The sequence below is a fragment of the Meles meles genome, chromosome 7 (genome assembly GCF_922984935.1).
Source record: "Meles meles chromosome 7, mMelMel3.1 paternal haplotype, whole genome shotgun sequence".
Classification (NCBI taxonomy): domain Eukaryota; kingdom Metazoa; phylum Chordata; class Mammalia; order Carnivora; family Mustelidae; genus Meles; species Meles meles.
Window position 1 is genome coordinate 15,552,632 of NC_060072.1, and position 20,115 is coordinate 15,572,746.

The window sequence follows — 20,115 nt, forward strand, 5'->3', positions numbered from 1 at the left end:
TGGCCACTATGGGATGCTAGATGGTAATATGTGGGCGGCGAATCACGTGGGCACTCTCACCCCAACCACTAGCACAGAACAGAAATACAGGTGGCCCTGGAGAGAGCCTGATCGACATCGTGGCAGGAGCTCTAGCTGTGCCATTGCTGAGGAGGCGGCAGAGCCCATGTCTAAGGCAGACAACTCTTCAGTGGCCTGTACACCTCCCTCTTCTCCCGTGTGAGCTGGAGGTCAAGGAGACAGCAGGGTGGGGGCCCGGGATGCAGGACAAGGTAAGGGAAGTGAAGGGAAACAGCAGAGATGGTTAACTAATGTACATAATACCATTAAAATACCTAGAATTAAAAAAAAAAAATACCTAGAGTTTAGCTAACAGTGAGGAGTGTCTCATCTTGGAGACAGGGAACAAATGACTGAATTTTTGTGAATTCTCATAGGCTCCACTTGGTTCCTTTTCCTTCTTTTCTCCACAGTTGGGTTCTCTCAAACCCCCACATGTAGCATTCCCCACATTCCTGGTTCCCTAAATCAACCCTGATCCAACGCAAAAGATAATTTGGTACCCCACCCCGCACCGTCCATTACTTTGGAGATGGGATTACTGTGGGCTTCTGTTTCATTTATCAAGTCACTACGACAGACCAGGCACTTTGCATGGGTTCTCTCACTGAATACTTGTATTACTACAGCTGAGAATCCTCGCTCCCATGTTGCAGAGACATTAAGTTATTTGTCCAAATCCAGACAGCATGTCAGGGAATGGATGAGGCGGAGCCCACGTCTGTCCACAGATCATTCCACAGATCGGTCTCGTGGCTGGTTTGTTCTTCTCATGGTAACGGGTCTTCTACCCCATTCCTGACACCCACAGCTCCTCTTGGACTGCTGACGGCTTCCCAGCTTTCTACCCTGTCCTCATGATGCCTGTCCTCACAACTCTCCGTGTCCCTCAGGCCCCTCTCAGGGGAAGGGTCTCACCTTCCTCTGACCAGGCTACCTCTGACTCCAAGCCTGGCGACCTGAGCTCAGCCTCCTGTGGACAGACGTCCCTGACACCCACGGCCTGGCCTGGGTGGGAGGCTAATGGGATAAGGCATGGGGAGAAAGCACGCCCCCCGGACTTCCTAGGGGGCCCAAGGTATTGAGCAAAACCATGATCAATGCGGTGAATGAAGTTCGGGTTTGTAAACCGTGACACTTAAATCACAGTCCCCTTTATTCCGTAACAGTGACAATGTTGCAGAGTATTCAGGCAGACGAGAACTTAAAACAGAAAATGCAGGTGAGTGGAGACTATCTTCCAGAGTTCCAGCCCAGGCCCCACTACCAACCAGGGGTGTACTGCGTCTCAGCTTAGAGACAGGTAAGCGTCCTCACCCGTGAAATGGCAGTAAAGCTGGCACTTACAGCATAGGTTTTGGTAAGGGTTCCTGTAAGCTCCTATGTTAATGCTTGGCACACGGTAGATGCTCACTAAGGGTTAGTGGCCGTGGTCATTACATCATGCAGACACAGCCACTGCTGGCCCCAAGAAATCCATGGGCTCCCCTAAGCTTTGTGATACCTTGCCTAAGCTTCTGAGTGTCACCCAGCCAGGATGCCCACCGTAGCTCTGCTCACCTGTCAAGGCTCTTGCTCTGGCATTGGGACGGCTGGTGGCTGACTGCTGGTTGGCTTGAGCCTAGAGATGGCCAGGGCTCTTGGCTAAGGTGCTTTCTTTCTAGAGGACCCTCGCCAGCTTGTCCCTGGGCATCAGGGTCCCTGGGTCCTAGACCTCCCTGCCTGCCCTTCTAATACTGCCTAGAAAACCTCTGCCCCGTTGATTCCTATGATTTATAGATTCTGAATTCATCTGTCTTTCTTAGCTCTCCTTGCATGCAGCCCTACTGCCTTTTTTTTTTTTTTTTTAATATGTGAACAGTCCATTTCTAGCCGAAATTCTGGAAAAGATCAGCAGCTGTGTAGTTAAAACAAACCTGTGGGGAATCAGTCTTTAGCAGGCATCCGTCTGTTTTAATCCTGCTCAGCTTGCACAGGGAGCCCTGATCAGTCCTTAGTCTCCTGAGCAGCCTTTGGAGAGGGGGGTGTTGGGTCAGTTTTAGCCTCCCTTTTTACCCTCCACATTTCAGGCCATTTAACATCTTAAGGTACTATTTCTTCACAGTGAGGAGGAAAAGGAAGAAGGGAGGACAGTGGAAAGCTCAAGAGCCTAGACTTGGAAGTTGGGTGTGAAATGGACAGGCACAGTGTCACACAGGAGGGGGAGTGGGTGGGACCTCCCAGGATGCTGGGTATGAAAGGTCAGGGGGGCGAGAAGCATCAAGATTCCTGGCTTGAGCCCTTGGGTGGGTTCTGAGAAGGGAAAAGCAAGTTCAGGTGGAAAGTCAGAGCTCTGATTTGGTCACATTAAGTTGGATGTCAAGTCAACAGAGTCTGGAGCTCATGCAGAAATATCTAAATAGGAGGCCTTTTGGCTTTTGTAAAATAAAGATCACATCTACCCAGTACAGGACCCAGTAAGATCACGGAGGCAAAATGCCTGGTAGTGTGTAGGCATCTAACAAACAGAAATGGGTTATCAGTCCGAAGGGAGGAGGTTTCTTTATTCCTTGTAAGTGTAAGAGGCAACATCATCAGAGGCAAAGGATGGAAAAGCACGAGTTTTCTGGCTTATCTACTCCAGTCCCCTGAACTCCCAGCCCTTTCCTTCTTGGCTCAGTGAAGCATCAGGAGACGATTTCCTTAAGAATACCTATGTAAACTGGAAGGGGAGATGAACCATGAGAGACTATGGACTCTGAAAAACAACCAGAGGGTTTTGAAGGGGCGGGGTGGGGGGGGGGGAGGTTGAGGAACCAGGTGGTGGGTAATAGGGAGGGCACGTACTGCATGGAGCACTGGGGTGATGCCAAAACAATGAACACTGTTATGCTGTAAATAAACAAATAAACGAATAAAAAAAAAAAAAAGAATACCTATGTGGGTTGGGGCGCCTAGGTGGCTCAGTGGGTTAAAGCCTCTGCCTTCGGCTCAGGTCATGATCCCAGGGTGCTGGGATGGAGCCCCACATCAGGCTTTCTGCTCAGTAGGGAGCCTGCTTCCCTTCCTCTCACTCTCTCTCTGCCTGCCTCTCTGCCTACTTGAGATCTCTGTCTGTCAAATAAATAAATAAAATCTTTAAAAAAAAAAAAAAGAATACCTATGTGGGTTTTCTATTTCTTTTCCATATCTATTCTTCACTTCATCCTAAATATACTAGCACCTTCTGGAAACACATCTGATAACTTCCAGTCAGGGGTGCTTAGTTGCTACGGTGTTGAAAGGATCTCAACAAAACATTAGCCACCAAAATATCTATCATTTCTTATGCTCTGATTTCAAAATCAGACACTTCCATGAGTTCTTATGTAGATAAAATGATCATCTCCATTTTAGGGCCAAAGAAATTGAGGCTCAGAGGGATTAAGTAACTTGCTCAAGGTCACAGGCTGGTAAGTGGTGGATCTGGACTCAAACACAAGACCTCTGGACTTGACAGCTCTTTATGCAACGTCGTTGGGAGAAGGCTTTGCAGGGAGTCCCCTCCGTGCAGACTGGGGCTCTCTGTACTTGCCTGATTGGGCTACAAGGCCGTGGTACTTTTACATCCCTCCACCCATTCATCCATGCTCTCATCTCCCCAACAAATATTTACCGAGAGCCTAAGAATATGGGTGACGTGGATACAGGAGCAAACAAGACAGACAAGGTCCCTGCCCTCAAGGAAGGGGACAAACAAGATGTTTGTTTCATCATCTTGATGAATCATCAACAAGATGATTTAAGAATGTGATACCAGCCATTAGTTATAACTCAACCCTTAAAGATCTTGAAGACCTGAAGCAAGCTGCAAGGTCAAGGTGTACCTCATGCACCTACAATCCACTTACCCATGACTTTCCTCAGCCATGGGAGAAAGCCATGCCCATCAAAAGGAAAATAACACCCCCCCTTCATTCTTTTGTGGCTGGGTGAATGAACCACACTTTGATTACCCATTTTATAAAACAGCCACCAAATATCCCTGCCAAGGGCATGGAAAGAATATTGGACTGGAGGTGTCAGGTGACAAAAGAGGCAGTCATGACTTTGGCCCTAACTGAATGTGTGTCCTTGAGCCGGTCGTGTAACTCTCTGGTTGACATACCTGACAGGCATTCATATGACCTTTTATAGTTTACAAAAGGTTTTTGCTAGGCATGGTCTCATCTTCACCTTCCAGGAACGCTCTGCATTAAAAAGGCAGGGATAATGTTTTTACCTTTATTTCTGGGATACACAATAACGGCCTTCATGGCAGAGCCCGGGCTGAGTCTGGCACTTTCCTCAGAAAAGCACTCAGCCCCCTCAAGATTTCCGCAGCCTGCACTGTATACTCTGCATCCTCGTCCTGATGTGCATTCCTATTTTCCCCCCTGTGGGCTGGATCTTACTTCTTGCCCCATTCCCGAGACCTACAGCAGGAGCACGGCCCCGTTAAGTGCCCAGTAAGTGTTGGAACTGACGCATGGAATTAAGTGCCATGAGATGATGAGCGTGAGTTTTGAGCTGAATAAAGTACATATGAATGTAAGGGGAGACTGTCTCCAGTTCTGTGGCTAGTACTTGTAGTGGAGAGGGACAGCTGGCCACTAGAGCTCCCTGAGCTCCTCTTCTGTGGGAGAGAAGTGCTGCCCAGTGAGGGACCAGATTCCCTTGCATCACGGTGGGGCCATGAGACTAGCTTCTGCCAATGGAACATGCGCAAAAATGATGCCTTTTATTTCCAGGCTGACAAGGTTAAGAAACGGGTATGTCTTCCCTGTAACCTTGTCCCCATCTGTCAGCTGAAAAATGAGGACTCCAAGGCTCTAAGGCAGGGTGTGGCCCTGGGTCCCTCAACTACCCCCAGGAACCAGCCTGCCCTCTGTGAGCATCCACACTGGGTCGTGACACCAGTAAGAAATAAACTTCTAATGTATTAAGACTTGGGTTATTAGCTACAGAAGCCAGTGTGATCTGAACTGAGCATGAACCTTTATTGCTCTCATCTCAGTGATCTTTGGGGTGTAAGACATAGCCAAACCACAACAAGAGAGAAAGCAGTGATTTTTCTTTCTTTTTTAAAAGAATCCGCTTAAATGGTTGCTCAACCAATTGGGAGATTTAAACAGTCTCATGAATGAAAGCCAAGAGCAGGAACAGGAGCCCTTCTCTACCAGCACCCTGCTATCTCTTTTGGACCCATGAGCCAAGTGCCAGCTCGCAGGCGACCACCCGCGCCCCGGTTACTGAGGGAACAGTCTGTGATCTCTCACAGGTAAGCACAGTGCTCAGGGAATGCTCACTGCCGTGAGCCTGGGGGCTGGGGGGCAGAAAGGCACAAGAATGTGGGGGAGAGAGCACTTTGTGCTCCATGCCATTTTGTACCCTCCCCTCTCCCACAGTGCACACCCCCCCACCACCCCCCCTGAAACCCACACCAGGGAGTCTCTGGGATCTTGTCCGCCAATAGCTCCTGGTTTTTATAACCCCACTGAAGCCTGCATCTTTCTCAAATTCAATGTCCTCCACCTACGCCAGAGGGTGTGGGGGGGGGGGAGGGGGGGTGGGAGTTGGATTTTTTTTTTTTTTTTTTTGGCCTGAAGGCATTTTTTGGAATCAGAAAGGCCTCAGGTTTACGAGGTGAAACGTGTGGCTTCTCGCTGTCCCTCTGGAAGGCTTTCTCAGATGGCATTTTAGGCAAGAAGATTTATTTTACGGTCTCTCTGGTTATGTAACTTGTCCTTCATCCTCTCCTGTTTCTCCTCTCCTTTCCTTAACTGTACTATTTGAAGATAAAAAGAAAATGGGGCCTCAGGAAAAGATTAAATCCAAAATATAGGAAAGCTTTCCTCCTATCTCTCTGAACCTATAATACCGGGGATCATAGTAACCCTGAGAAACCGTCTTCCTCGTAAGCCAGCGGGGCAGGCGGCTGAGTCAGATCAAGGAGCGGGCCATGCCACCTGCTGTCCACACAGAAGATGTGTGAAATGGGGGTGACGACAGGACCTGCTTCCCGGGATCACCGGCAAGATGATGGGAGCTGACGCACCACAGGGGTTTCCAAAGGCCTGGCACCCGGTAGGGGCTCTCAAAATAGGAGCTCCTGCGACTGATATTTTAATACAGAGTATGCTGTGGATCAACCTTAACTGACCTACCTCATCGAAGTTGGCTCGTATGACAGTGTCCAGTATTCTCTGACAGTGCGTTCTGTACATCATAATAAAGGTAGAGACCTGTGGGGAGAAGGGGGGTCAACAATAAAAGCATAATTAATAGACATTACCACTGTCCACCCTTGGAATTTCAATTTTCAAGTCATTTATTCCCTGTTGAGGGGATGAAACCCACTTAACACCTATTTATCCTGTAAGACCCAAGTAAGTCGAATTTTCCTTTGTGGTGCTCTCTGGCCCTGGGGTCCCTCCTCTGTGCTTCTGGACATGCCTCTACAGCAGAGCACCTGCCCCAGGATCCAGTGGAAAGTGTGAGATTTTCTCTCTCCCCCGTTCCCCACACCTGAGACCACGGGCCCTGGGAAAATTTAAATGGCATATTACTCACACTTGTGTATCTAGTGTTTTGCACGGCGCCTGGCCCGCCACAGAGTTCAGTAGGATGTTATTAATTAGATTCTCCTCATCAGCTAAGATACTGAAGAATTAAAACCCAATGAGTACTTATAAGAAGGATGTTTGCCAAAAATCCCAAAAAGACATTCAGAAATTTCCTGGAATCTGCTCAGTAGAACAACATCTCCAGATCTATTTATCCAAGAATTTTAAAGCTACAATATAGGAAGTTTATTGATTAAAAAAAAAAGGGGGGGCAACTTTGAGGGGGAAAAAGTTACTAGTTCCTAGATTTAAAGCATTTACAGATACTCATTTTGTTCCAGAATGCAGACATGCATTCATTTTATGTAAACTTGGTCTGCTTGTGCACAGACATCCACCTCCCCCGTCGGCCATGAGACTCCTGGGAGCAGGACTCATGCCTCAGTTACAGCGTCCCAGCTCCCAGGGGGATCCATAGATAACAGACGCTCAACATTTGCTGGTGCACTGGGCTGTGTCAAGGTGAGAGATATATTTCAGGCATTTTCTCCAAATGCCTTATGCCCCAAACTATCTGACTCACGGTACCCTATAAAGTCTTCTTTGTCTATGGGACTATGATTTCACCACATCCTCTGCAGCACACGGGGACACCAACTCGATCCTATTAAAAAACCAATCTACAATCTAGAACCAAAAGGGTTCTTCCTTCATGACATGAGACGGAGTGGCATCATAGATGGGGAGGTAGGGAGGTTAGATAGGTAGATAAACTTTTTATTTTAGGAGAGTACTGAATTTGCAGGCAAGTTCTGAAAACAGTATGGGGGGCTCCCATATGCCTCACACCTGTTAGTCCTATTGCTAACCTCTTACATTAGGGAGGTGCCTCTCTTACAACTAATGAATAAATTTGCGTACATTATCATTAACTAAGGTCCATATTTTATTCCAATTTCTATCTTTATATGTTTCAAATTTTTTTAAAGGGAGAGTGTAATAAGCATGTGAGTCTGGGGGGAGGCGGGGGTGGCGGCGATAGTGCAGAGGGATGGGGGAGAGAGAGAATCCTAAGCAGACTCCACGCTCACTGCAGAACCCGATGCGGGGCTCGATCCCATGACCCTGAGATCACGACCTGAGCCGAAATCAAGAGTCTGAGCCACCCACGTGCCCCTCTATCTTTATATTTTTAAACTCACCATTTTGCACTGAGAGGGAGAGAGGTTGTGTGTGTCGTGTGAGAGAGAGAGAAAGGGAAGCCACCCACTCCCAGCAACACCTCAGATGTGGTCACCTTCTCCTCGGGCAGACTGGCTGGCAGATTTAGATCTTTGACATTTGGAAACTCTGGCAGCAGCGTTCCAAGTTTGGACCGGGGTGAATATGCCACCGTCTGTTTGCTCACTTCTTTCTTGCCCGTCTCGCTCACCCAGGCGGCTCCTTTCTTGGAATACATCACATCATAATACTGGGAGCTTTCCTTCACCGCAATGCCGTAGTAATGATACCTGGGCCGGGGGTGGGGGGTGGGGGGGAAGAGACAGAGAGACCCACATGCACTTTATCAAGTGCGACTTCCAGAGAGGGGGTCCCCAAGGCCAAGGATGGCTGGGCCCACCCTCCCCGGGCTAGAAGAGTTAACTCTCCTGGGAGACTTGACATCTCAGAAATCTAGAATTAAACCAAAGTTCCAAGTTGCCAGCCATCAGTCAGGCAGGTAAAAATAACCCAAATTGCCTCCTACAGAAAATGTTAAGTCAAATACTTTGCAAAGCAGAAAGGGGGGGGATGCAAAAAATTTCCATTGGTATTTAGTCTCTTGTATTGTGCCAGTGTGATCTCAGAGGAACAGAACTCGGGGTCCTTTTCGGTGAAGACCCAAGAAGAAGGGTGTGTTTGCAACCCATAACTGCACCACCGCCACCAATTCACTAGCCCAGATCTTCCTTAGTCAATAAAGATAGTCTTAACTGGATTTTCAAAAGATACATTCAGCGGCTCCCTTGGCACTGGATATATAAAAGGCCGAAACTTTTCATTAACTCTAGTGGGCTTAGTAATAGCAACATTTTCCATGAAGATGGAAGGAGGGACAGAAGCTACATTTTGTTTGGATTTTAGCTACAGAAACTCCTGAGCGCTTGCCACATCTAAGCACTTTGCCAACCGCTTTACCTACATTTGGAATTCGGAAACTCCTACTAGGAAATGGGGATTATTAGCACAGTCTTTCTACAGATGAGCAAAAGGAGGGAAGGAGGCTTATGACAGGTGCCCTAGGTCATCCAGATTTCTAGAAGAGATTCTTGAACACCCGTCTGTCTGAGCACAAAGGCACTATGCTGCCCTAGCAGAGAACACCACGGGAGGCGACTACAAACTCCGAGTCACTTACGGAGCATAATAAAAATACAGATGCCTAGGCCCTTCCCGGACCTACTGATTCAGAACAGGGGAGTGGGATGCAAGGATCAGCACTGGGGCAAGCACCGCGGGTCATTGCGACGCACGTCAGTTTGAGACTGACCAGCCCGCTCGGTAGCACAGCTGCATTATATTCCCAGCTCTATGATCCCCAGCCGCTGGAGATGCTGTCACGGTTTACTACTACACGACACTCATCCCAGCAGCTAACATGGTGCTAAGCACTCTACACACATTACCTTATTTAATCTCGCAAAACTCCTGTAAGTCTGGAATTAACTATTAGCCCCATTTTATAGACCAGGCAACTAAGGCCCGGGGAACTGAAGTAACCCACCCAAGATCCCCCAGTGAGTAGAGGCAGGCTTTGAACCTCTGAAGTGCTTTAACTACTAAGCCAGGGATTCTCCAACCTTAGCTACTAATAAGAATCACCTACAAAACATTAAAATACAGACTCCCCGGCTCCACCCCCCAAAGATTCTGATTCAGTAGGTCTAGAGTAGGTTTCTATAGCCACAGGGCAATGCTCGTGGAAGAAATTCACGGACCTCGCTTTCAGAAATGCTGTACAGCACATAAATTACTCATTGCTGCTCGCGGAGGTACGGTTGTGGGTAGTCCTCAAATCATACCGGGGAGAAAGCATTCTGAGTTAGGGGAGAGGCTTCACAGGGAAGGAAGATGAGCACACATAACCTCCCCTCTCCCTGCCCCACTTATCCTGATACCATTCTGTGACATTTCTGCTTAGTGGGCATCTCGCCTCTATCTGAATGCCTCCTGGGATGAAGAACTCAGGCCCTCCGAAGGCAGCCCAGTTCATTTTGGGTCAGGACAGTTATCAGAAAGTTCTTCTTTGTGTTGAGCTGCTCTCTGTCTTCTGCACCTTCTACTTCCCAACTGTCATAACTGCCAGCCGCGGGGAGAGGTACCCTGGGGCGGGGGAGGGGCGGGTTCCGTGGCTCCAGGACTGTCCTCCAGGCGGCCAGGCAGTTAGGACACGCCTCCTGAACCTTAACAAAGTTCCCCTTTATAATCTCTTGAGATCACGGGTCCAATAGCGTATTCAGATTGGGCCACTTCTTAATTTTCCAGAGTGTGTGCTGCTGAGACCAGCAATTTCGGCGAAGCTATTGCTCTGCTCTGAAAAAGTCTCGGTTTTTCTGTTTCAGTTCTGTAGGACAGGTCAACACAATCCACACTCCCCTCGCCCCCCCATGTATTCTGTCATGGTAAATTTGTTGAGGGATTTTTTTTTTCTCCTAAGGCCAACGGGCAGGTTGGAGACTAGAGCTTCTTGTTACCTTTCAACTGGTTAAAAGTGTGACCAACCTGGGGGGGAGGTTTCCTTGTGGAAGGGGCACCATGAAACTGACACCACGGAATTTTTAAAGAAAATAGTGCCCAATTTGCCTGCTTCTGGGATAAAGAAGAAGAAAACCAAAACAAAAACAGGTTCTCACATGTAGGCAGAAGGTAACTTTCTCCAAGTTTATAAACGATGGGAAATGGTTCTGTTCTATCTTTACCACCTTCCCTCCCTGTCTCTACTATGGTTCTATTTTTGCAGTCTTATTTCTCCTCCTCTCTCTTAGAGATGAGCAAAAATGTATTAGACCCAGGGACTCTTCAAAGACCCACTCATTTCTGTTCATGCAACACTGTTCCTACCAATCTGAAGACTGAATTGCCCATCATGTGCCAACCCCTGGCCTTACCAGCAAATAAGTAAGGAGGGGTGTGGTTTTGTACTCCCTGCTCTTACCAAGGCTGAAGACTCACTTTTAAACAAATACTGGATTTTTTTCTTTACAGATGAGATTTGTACTTCAGAGCAGTTGCTTTGGAAAATTATTAGAAATCTATTCCAAAATATTCCCTGCTCAAAATATTTCTGTAAAGCTCATTGGAAATTTCCCCAAGAGCTTCTGAGCCACATACACACGAAATGAGTCTTGTTATTTTCTAGAGCTTTACTGCCCCCCACCAAAAAAGGGGTTTTCCCAGTTTGATCACTTTTTTAAAAATATTTTATTTATTTATTTGACAGAGATCACAAGTAGGCAGAAAGGCAGGCAGTGGGCACATGGGGGAGGGGGGAAGCAGGCTCCCCGCTGAGCAGAGCGCCTGATTGGGGGCTCAATCCCAGGACCCCGGGATCATGACCTGAGCCGAAGGCAGAGGCTTTAACCCACTGAGCCACCCAGGTGTCCCTGATTAACTTTTTTAAAACCTAACTTGGCTCCAGAGTTAAATCCACCTGGGGAGGATGGGAATGCTGCGCAGGGACGGCAGGAGCAGGGGGAGTTGGGGGACATTACCGGACATGCTGCTTTTGAAGTACAACCCTCAGTTTCCAGTCTTAACAAGTCCTACATGGTTGGTTTTTGTTTTTGTTTCTGTTTTTTTTCTTTTTAAGTGTCAATATTTTATGTATCAGTATGTGCCGCTACTGGACATGGTCAAAGCATTAGAAATGCTACATAATAAGGCACCCTCTAGTGGAGTCACCGTGTACATCAACATAATAAAGGTTCTGAGAAGTCCTGCAAAAAGGAACCTGTTGAATGAACTCCGAGCTTTCCAAACGTATGTGGCAAATAGAGCTTTTCCACAGAATACCTGTTAACCTCCAATAATTTTTGAAACACCCTTTGAGGCAAATCTTATAAATCAGATTTTAGTGAAGCCTGTGCAGTGAAGGCAGAGATTCCCTCCCCACCGATTCCCATGTAGGAGAAGGGGTCCATGCATCCTTATCACTTTCCAGGACTCCGCCCAAAAGGCCTTTCCTGGGCTACCCTTTCTAAGCTAGGCCACTCTCCTTTGGTTATTCCCTATGACAAGCCTCTTTGTCACAATCTGCATAACTTGTTTTGATCTGTCTTCCCCACCAGACTATACCCTCTGGGAGGGAGGGCAGGTGATGTGCACCTGTCCATGAGACACACAGAAAGTGTGACAGCAGATACGGGCTGGCTGCTTGACGGCACACCCTGGGTACCGGGGTCTGGCTGGACCCCTCCACCCCATCTCCCTTGCAGGGATTGGTGCAGGGTGCTTCTCTGGTCGACTGGATATTATCAGAGTAGAAAATGCACTCAGCAAAGCAATCCAAGGAACTAGAGATTGTCCACGAAGCCTCCAGCGCTCCTCTAAGTGATGGCCGAGACCATCTGACAAAAACACCAAAAGGCAGGGTGGCCTAAAGTCAGATTCCTTAAAGCAGCTGGCTGGACCCGACTGCCCCGGGCCTTCCCATAGCCTCTCTGTCAGAGACCCTGGGAGAGGGGGCCCTGCTGTCTACCCCGTGCCAGATCCAGACTTCCCCCCAGGCCTGGGAATGGAGCTGGGGATAAACAGCCCAGAGTGCGGGCCTGACTCAAAGATACGCGCTCAGCGGACGGCACGGTGGCCGGTGCTTACTTTGACTGTCCGCGGGTCCCGAGTCTTCTGGTGGTTAGCTGAGGAAACTGCTGCCTTATGATCTGTAAGTCAACACAGGAATCAGTTACCCATCAGCATAGTCACTGCGTTTCTCAAACAAAAATCCAAAGAAAAGGGAAAACATGTCCTTGATTGCAATGACTTCTTGGCAGTCGGTAGAGACCCTGGAGAAGACACCAGTGTTGGGAGTGGGGTCGGGGGGGGGGGGGCTGAGCATGGGAGTGAGCGTGAGGCCTGGACTCTGAGGGGTCTCACTCAGCTGCCCTGCTCTTTGCCCTCCTGCTCACGATGTGGGGGAAGTGTGTGCAAAAGTGTCTGCCCAGCTACTTAAAGCCTTCCAGTGTATTCCATCGTGCCTGGGGTGAAGACCCGCCCTCCGCCTCTGTCACCAGTCCCTGCTCTTACCTCCTGGTCTTCCTCTCTGGTGACTCACCCTTACTCAGCAGACTCCAGCGAGGAGCCACGCTGGCTTTTTAAATTCTTTTCCCTATTTCTGAAACACACCAGGCTCACTTCCCCTGAGCGCCTTTGTAAGGCAGCTCCCTCCTTCCGGGAATGCGACCTCATCCACATCCCCATGAAGTTAGCTCCTCTGCTTACAACACTCAGGCTTCTGCCCAGCAACCTTCTCTGACCAGCCAGGGGGGAGGAGAACAGGCAGTCTTTCACCATCTCGTGGCCCTGCTTCATGTCGTCTTCTTACTCTGAACTCTGAAACTATCTTGTGCACTTGCTCCCTGCATGCCGATTTTCTCCCTCCCCCTACTTGAAGATAAGCTCCCTGAGAGCAGGGACCTGGCACCGGGCTGGGCACCTGCGAGGAGGAGCTCCATGCATGTTGCTGAATGCAGGGATGAAGCCCCACCCCCACCCAGGGGTACACTCGGCTCATGCACAGTGTTGCCTGGGATAGTCGTGAGGATTTGCAAGCAACTTGGAAGCAAAGCCATCTGCCAAGGTGAAGACATAACCAGCAGGCCTCAGTCTTGGTGTTCACAGAGATGATGTTTGTGGGGAGGCAGGGTGACAAGGGGGTTCTGTGGAAGGGCTTTGGAGCTGGGTTACCTGGGTTAGAGAGATCCAAACTTAGCCATTTGTTGGCTGGGGACCCTTAGGCAAGTCAACATTCAAGTCAATGGGAATGATAATAACCCAGACCTTAGAGAATTCTTGTAAAATCTAGTAGCAAATGTATGCAGATAATTTACAACAATGCCTTGCCCTTTGTAAGGGCCCAATAAAAATTACCTGTTAGTATCACCGATTGTCCTGATAACTCATTCCCTTTTACTTCGAGGGACTTTTCTCTTCTCACCAAACTCTTCCAGCCTCCCTCCTCTTCTAGAACCTCACCAAGCAGGCAGGCATGGTCAGAGAGAGCCTGTCCTCCTGGCTGCCCTTTGTGATGAGACCCAACCGACGACCTCCCACTGGCGGGGCGTGAACACTCCGTGCCTTTTCAAGGATGTGGGGGAGTCTCTCCTGATCCACCCCCATCCTCTTCTAGCCACACTGATGCTCTTACTGATGGATCTGCTCAGCCACTCGACAGACACTTACTGAGACCCTGCTAGTTATCTGAACTTGGATGTGCTATTTAACTTCTCTGCGCTTAGCTCCCTCCTCTGACACCTGGGGACACAGGGGTTTATATGTTCCTCCCCAGATCCAAGGGATAGGTGATGGTGGCTTCAACTAAATCAGCATCAGTAGGATGGAAGGAAGTGGACAAATTAGAGAGAAATTGAGACTCTGGAATGGGAGCCATGAAGATGGACCATTTCTGTTCATTAGGAAGCCGTCTCCATTGTGAATAATGGAGCAGGTTTTTCTCATCTGAAAACGGGTAAAAAACAAACAAACAAGCAAAAAACATGCATTGTTTACAAGGATGGTTAGAAAATCTAATAAGAGAACATGACGATACCGCTTTAGGAAAGAAAAAGGGCTTCTAAAATGTTATCTGATAGCGATGATGCTACAGGAAACAATTTAGTCATTCTCTGAAATCTTGGAGGACATCACGTCTGTAGCTGACACAGCCCTGGTTTCTTTCAGCCTAACTCCTGGAAGCTGCGGCTATGGGCTCTCACTTTGTCCATGTCCCTCTCAAACGGCTGAGACCTGAGGAAAAGCAGGATTCGGGGATGGGTCTGATCGGGGTCAGGGACAGGACTTTCTACGCGCTCTGCCCATGATGCATGGCACGGTTTGGGTGGCCTCACAACGTCTGGCCAAGGACGCCCTCAGACTTTCATCACAGAACTGGTCTTCCCCCAGAACTGCCCAGATACGAAGCAGCTGTTTGCGAAGTGGTAGTGCTGACCATTTCTAGATATGCCGATAGAGATAACAGGGAAATACGGAAAGCAAGAAGATGGACAGAGTCTGCCCTTGGTTAAACATGGGATTACGATTTGGGTTCAGAGTTTCCCACCTAGCCACTACAATAAAGTTCTAAGAGCCCCAGTCCCCACAAGATAAACACTGATGAGTTGCTTTGGAAAAATCAGAGATTTTTCTGCATTTTAGTCTGGGAGATTCCCCCCATGCAGCAGGCACAACAGGAAGATACCATGTTTAATGCTCTAATATTAGCAGACATTCGGAAAAGAATGGCAGGTGCTGTCCAAGGTGTGGCAAGACTGAAGTTCTCACAGATTGCTGGTGACGCAGTTTATGGGTACGACCCTTCACAATATACGTACATATATTCACAAAATATACGTACATACCTTTCGGTCTATGAAATCCAAGGAACTAATCTGAAGTAAGGAAAACTGTGTGCAGGTCTATTAGTAAGGCAGAGGAACTAGAAACAGTGTAAGTGTCTGATGGCAGGGAGCTGGCTAAATGATCTTATGTGCACTCAACGGACCACGATGCAGGCATTAAAAATGGTGGTAACAGGGGCAACTGGGTGGTGTGGTCAGTTAAGTGTCCCAGTACCACTCTTGGTTTTGTCTCAGGTCCTGATCTCAGGGTTGTGGGATCAAGCCCCAGGTCGGGCTCCAGGCTGAGTAGGGAATCTGCTTGAGATCCTCTCTCCCTCTCCCTCTGCCCTTCCTCCAACCTCCCTCTCTCAAATAAATCTTTAAAAAAAATGAGAGTAACAAATACTTGTCACAGCACAGCAAGTCTATGTAAGACATAATGGTAAATGAAATAGCGTACCTCAGACTACAATGATGCTATGCTTATAATTTATTTTACAAATATAGGAATGGAAAGGGAAGAAGGAAAAGTAAAAATGGCTATTTGTTAGGTTAGTAGGATTGTGATGAGAACAAAAAGATCTTTAACATTTTGTTTTAAGGTCAACTTTTTCTGTAAATAAAAAAAAGGATTTTCTTATTGGAAATATTCCTAATTGACAAAAGAAGGTCAAGTTGACCTTGAAAGGAGCACCAGAACTCTTCCACAATGTTCTGGTGGCTCTTTTACTCTTCTTTAAAAAAAAAAAAAAAATCATTGCCTATTCCCTGAAAACCGTATGTAGATAATCAAAAAGCAGCATTTTGTTGTTGCCATTGTTGTTCCTAAGCCTGATCACACATGACTGAAGAGAATGGGCAAATTTCTGAATCTTTCTACATACTTAGCCAAACGGCATCCTACATAATGTCCTGGCCCCAGGCTAATGTACCAGAGCCGCAGACTCTGGTCTAGAGATGTTCCAGAAAGCCCTCAGGAAACAAGGACAGATTTCTGGAGCTGGTTGTTCTACCTCCAAGAGGAAATAAAACATACAGTGTGTTTGAAATTCTCCACGCTGTGGTCTTGGGGAATTATCGAGCTGTGGAATCGGGCCTCTGAATCCATGGATCCATGAATCCTACGATTTCCTCGCTGGCCTATGGGTTTTACTTGCTCCTTTTGAACACTGTATGGATCAATACATGCCGTTTTACCAACTCTGTGGCTGGCACCAGCCTCCGCTGAGTCATCCAAGACAGAAGCAGGAGAGACTGCACCCTTCCCAACACTGCACAGACCCACGTCCTACTGATTCTGACAAAGAGACCCACTGAGCCTGGCCACTTCTCCCTGTCCCCCTAGCCACTGCCCTCACCCGCCATGACCCCTCCCCCGGACCCACAGACTCACCCTCCTAACTGCCTGGCCTGCCCCCGGTCTTGCTGCCCAGCCCAGCGCTGCCTTTCTAAAATCCAAATATGATCATTTCATTTCCATGTTGAAAATGCTAGATGCCTCCTCACGACCTACAGTGGATAAAAATCCAGCCTCCTCAGGCTGGTCCATGAGGCCCTCTGTGATCTGCCCCAGTCAAGCACCTCAGCCTCAAATCCCACTATCCAACCCCCTACATGTTTCCTGAGCTCCAGGCACATGCTGTTCCCTCTGCCTGGAACACCAGACCCACGCTGTGCCCTGCTCACACCAGAGGAACTCCTCTCTTTCTTTGAGCCTGTCCCAATTCCCCTGTGACCTTCCCACACGACCTCAGATGCCCCTGTCTCCATTTCCCTGGCGAACAGCGAAGCTATCGGTATGATGGGTAAGCACACATGCTTTGGGGTCAAGTCCTGGTTAATCTCAGTTAATCATTACAGCAGTCCAGGTTCCACTGCTACACCCTCGTACAGATGAGGGAACAGAGGCTTGGAGAGGCTAAGTAGCCGGCACGGAGCCACACAGCTCACAAGACGTGGACCCAGAATTCAAAGGCACCCAGTCTGACTCAACATTACCATGACAATACTCTTGCCTCTGAATGAATGAAAGGGTCCTAGGGCCCCCTCATCCCCTCTTTTAACAGCAACCTTTTTTCCCCTTTTATGTCATATTCCTGCATTTACACATCAGGTGAGGAATGAAATGATTTCTTGTTCCCGGCGGCTCTTCGATGAAGATTCCAATTTGCCTGTGACACTCTTGGCAGCATTCTGGTGGCCTCTGCTATGAACAGCCGCTGAGGGCCCAGGCCCCAATCCCCCAGGGAAAGGGAGAAAGAGCTGAGAGGACGGTGAGAGCCGTTGGCAGGTGATACCCGCAGGTGTCTCTTTTAGATTCAATCCACCCGCCTCCAGTAAAGTGAAATCTGGCCATTAAACACTTCTTCTGCTTAATAGAAATACTCAGTAAGCAAAAGTCATTCTGTTTGGACGATTCGGAGTCCCCTGACGGACTGACCGAGAGAACAATCCAGATCATGACCTGTCTCCTCAGAGGCCTCTCTGACAATTCTCCACGCCAGCTGCCCGAGCGGAGCCTCCTTCTTCTGGAGCTCAGACGCACAGCTCAACGCCTCGCTCTGCTGCTAATTTTGCTCTCACAATGTCCTTGCATGACCCCATGCTCCATCCAAATCGGACTACTTGGCGCCCGCCAGTTCTCCGAGTGCTCCCCCACCCTGGGCACCATGCTCCGGCATCTTCCTCCGGCAGCAGTCCCCGGGCACCCAGCACGTACACCGCTCCTCCACGCCCCTTTCCTGATTCTCCGGCCAGATAAGCGCTGTCCCTTCTCCAAACCAGGACTGCCCCTGTCACTTCCAATCTGTGCCCAACTTCCATCCTCCCTCCATCTTGAACATACCTGGACTCTGCTGACATCCTCCCATTACCACCAATCCCAAGGCCACGATCTCGTGCCTGGATTGTGAACATGGGTCTCCTCATTGCACCTGCATCCAATCATGGCACCATGACCACTTCTCCATGAACCCCCTAGATGAAGTCCAGACCCACCCATCCTGCTAGACTGGCCGGACCTTCATTCTAGCTCACCGCTCCCCTCTTCCTCTCTCGGTCCCCAAGGCCATTGTAATTTCTTTCACGTTTCATGAATACACTGCGCTCTTTCCTACTCTACCTTTCCCTACAGGCTGTTCTCATTTTTTGGAACCCTCTCCCTATGCCCTTGTCTGCCTTATCTACTCACCTTTGAAATATTAGCTTATACCTTATACCTTTCCAAAAATCGTCCCTGGGCCACTGGTTGGGTTTAAGGGACTATAGTTACGTGGTCCATAGGACCCACTTATCCAGCTTTTAATACTTTTAATTCTCCTCTCAGCACCACCAAGTCCTTGCGTAGGCCCATGGGACTCTACAGGAACGGGACCTGCAGCCTTGCCTCCTTGGCTCTGCCCCATGTTTGACAAGTTGCAGCCTCAACAACTACAACTGGTTGCCTGCTGGTACGCAGTTAGGATTCACTCAACAACAAACATTTACTGAGCTTCTCCTACACGCCAGACATTTGGCCAGGCTGAGGGACACCACACTGAGCTGAACAGAAACAGCCTTTGTTAGGAAGCCTACACCTAGTGGGAGAAGACCCAAAATAAATACATTAAAAAGTCAATATATCTTCTATCAGGTGAGTGCTACGGAGAGAAAAGCGGGGGAGTGTGGGGGCAGGGGTTATTTTTTAGGGTGATAAGGGCTAAATACTAATATGGCATTTGAGGGGTGATCTGAAAGAAGTGAGGGAATGAACCCCATGGATCTCTAGGGGAGGGAGGGTGCAAGCCCAGAGAACAGGCAGTGCAAAGACCCTGAGGTAGGAGCTTGTCTCACGCGCGTCAGGAAGAGCGAGGAGGCCATTGTGGCCGGAGCAGAGTAAGTGCTCAGGAGCGCAGAAGATGAGGTCGGGAGGCCAGGAGGGGTGAGGGAGCACAGTTCACACAGGGCCTTGTAGGCCTTTGTGAGCACTTCGGCTTTTATCCTTAATGAGATGGGAGACGTCAGAGGGCTCCAAGCAGGGAAAAGGGGAATGAGGCTGACTTAGCTTCCCAAAGGATGGCTCTGGCTGCTGGGTGGAGAAGGGACCATAGGGGCCAAGCGTGGAAGCAGGGAGGCCATTAAAAGGCCACTGTGTAGTCCCTGGAGGAGATATGACAGCTCAGCACATTAACTCATTGATTTCAGTAAATGAAAGAATAAGTGAGTATCTCTGTTGGGCTGGCCACGGACATCGTTTCCGATGTTCTGTTGACATAAATCACGCTATGAGTGGTACGTTTTGCGGAATGATTTTTATTTTTATTGCTAGCATTTTGGAGGTTCTCCCCTTATTGTAGTTTCTCAAGTGTGGAGCTGCTTGATTAAAGGGGAGAAACATTTCAAGGTTCGTAAAAGATACCATCAGGTCACTTTCCGTGAAGGGTAGAAGGCGGTTATCTGTGCGAAATTGAGGAGCCAAAAGAGACCTTCCATTGACATCCGGTCTCTTGTCTGTAAAATGGGGGAAAAACACTTGATCAGCTAACCTCGCAGGCTTATAGCAAGGCTCTGCCTCAATGGGTTCTCCTGGCGGCACAAGGGGGACAGTGACCCGCTGAAGGGCAGGGGGCTGGAGAGAAGAGGCTACATGTGGTACCCCCCCCCCCCCGCCCCGTCTCCTTGATCCTCTACTGCATTCTCTTCAGTGACGGAGTTACTCTTTGATGGGTTTTTGGAGGGGCCTCATTCAACTCGTTTTTTTTTCAGGCTTTTGTGGTATATCCTGGTCTCCCAAGCAATATATTTGTGCTGCTGGAATATTTAGTTCCCTTTAGGAAAATACTTTTTATCTGGAAGTACTGTAAGGCCAAGCCCTCTCCTCCTCCTCCCAAAGAGGGAAAAGTAATTTCAAACAGAGAACTAAG

The 20,115-nt window shown here is 48.6% G+C and overlaps 1 protein-coding gene across 2 annotated transcripts in view; it reads right to left on the bottom strand.

Annotated features, from left to right (window-relative positions):
• The window catches only part of RFX4 (regulatory factor X4), a 162,680-nt gene that overhangs the window by 69,038 nt on the left and 73,527 nt on the right, over positions 1–20,115 (bottom strand). For both annotated transcript variants that reach the window (XM_046010817.1, XM_046010816.1), the window contains exons 5-7: positions 12,480–12,541; positions 7,921–8,134; positions 6,225–6,302 (exon numbers count right to left, since the gene is read on the bottom strand). In XM_046010817.1, coding sequence (XP_045866773.1) covers positions 6,225–6,302; positions 7,921–8,134; positions 12,480–12,541 — 354 coding nt within the window. The remainder of the gene's footprint in view (positions 1–6,224; positions 6,303–7,920; positions 8,135–12,479; positions 12,542–20,115) is intronic.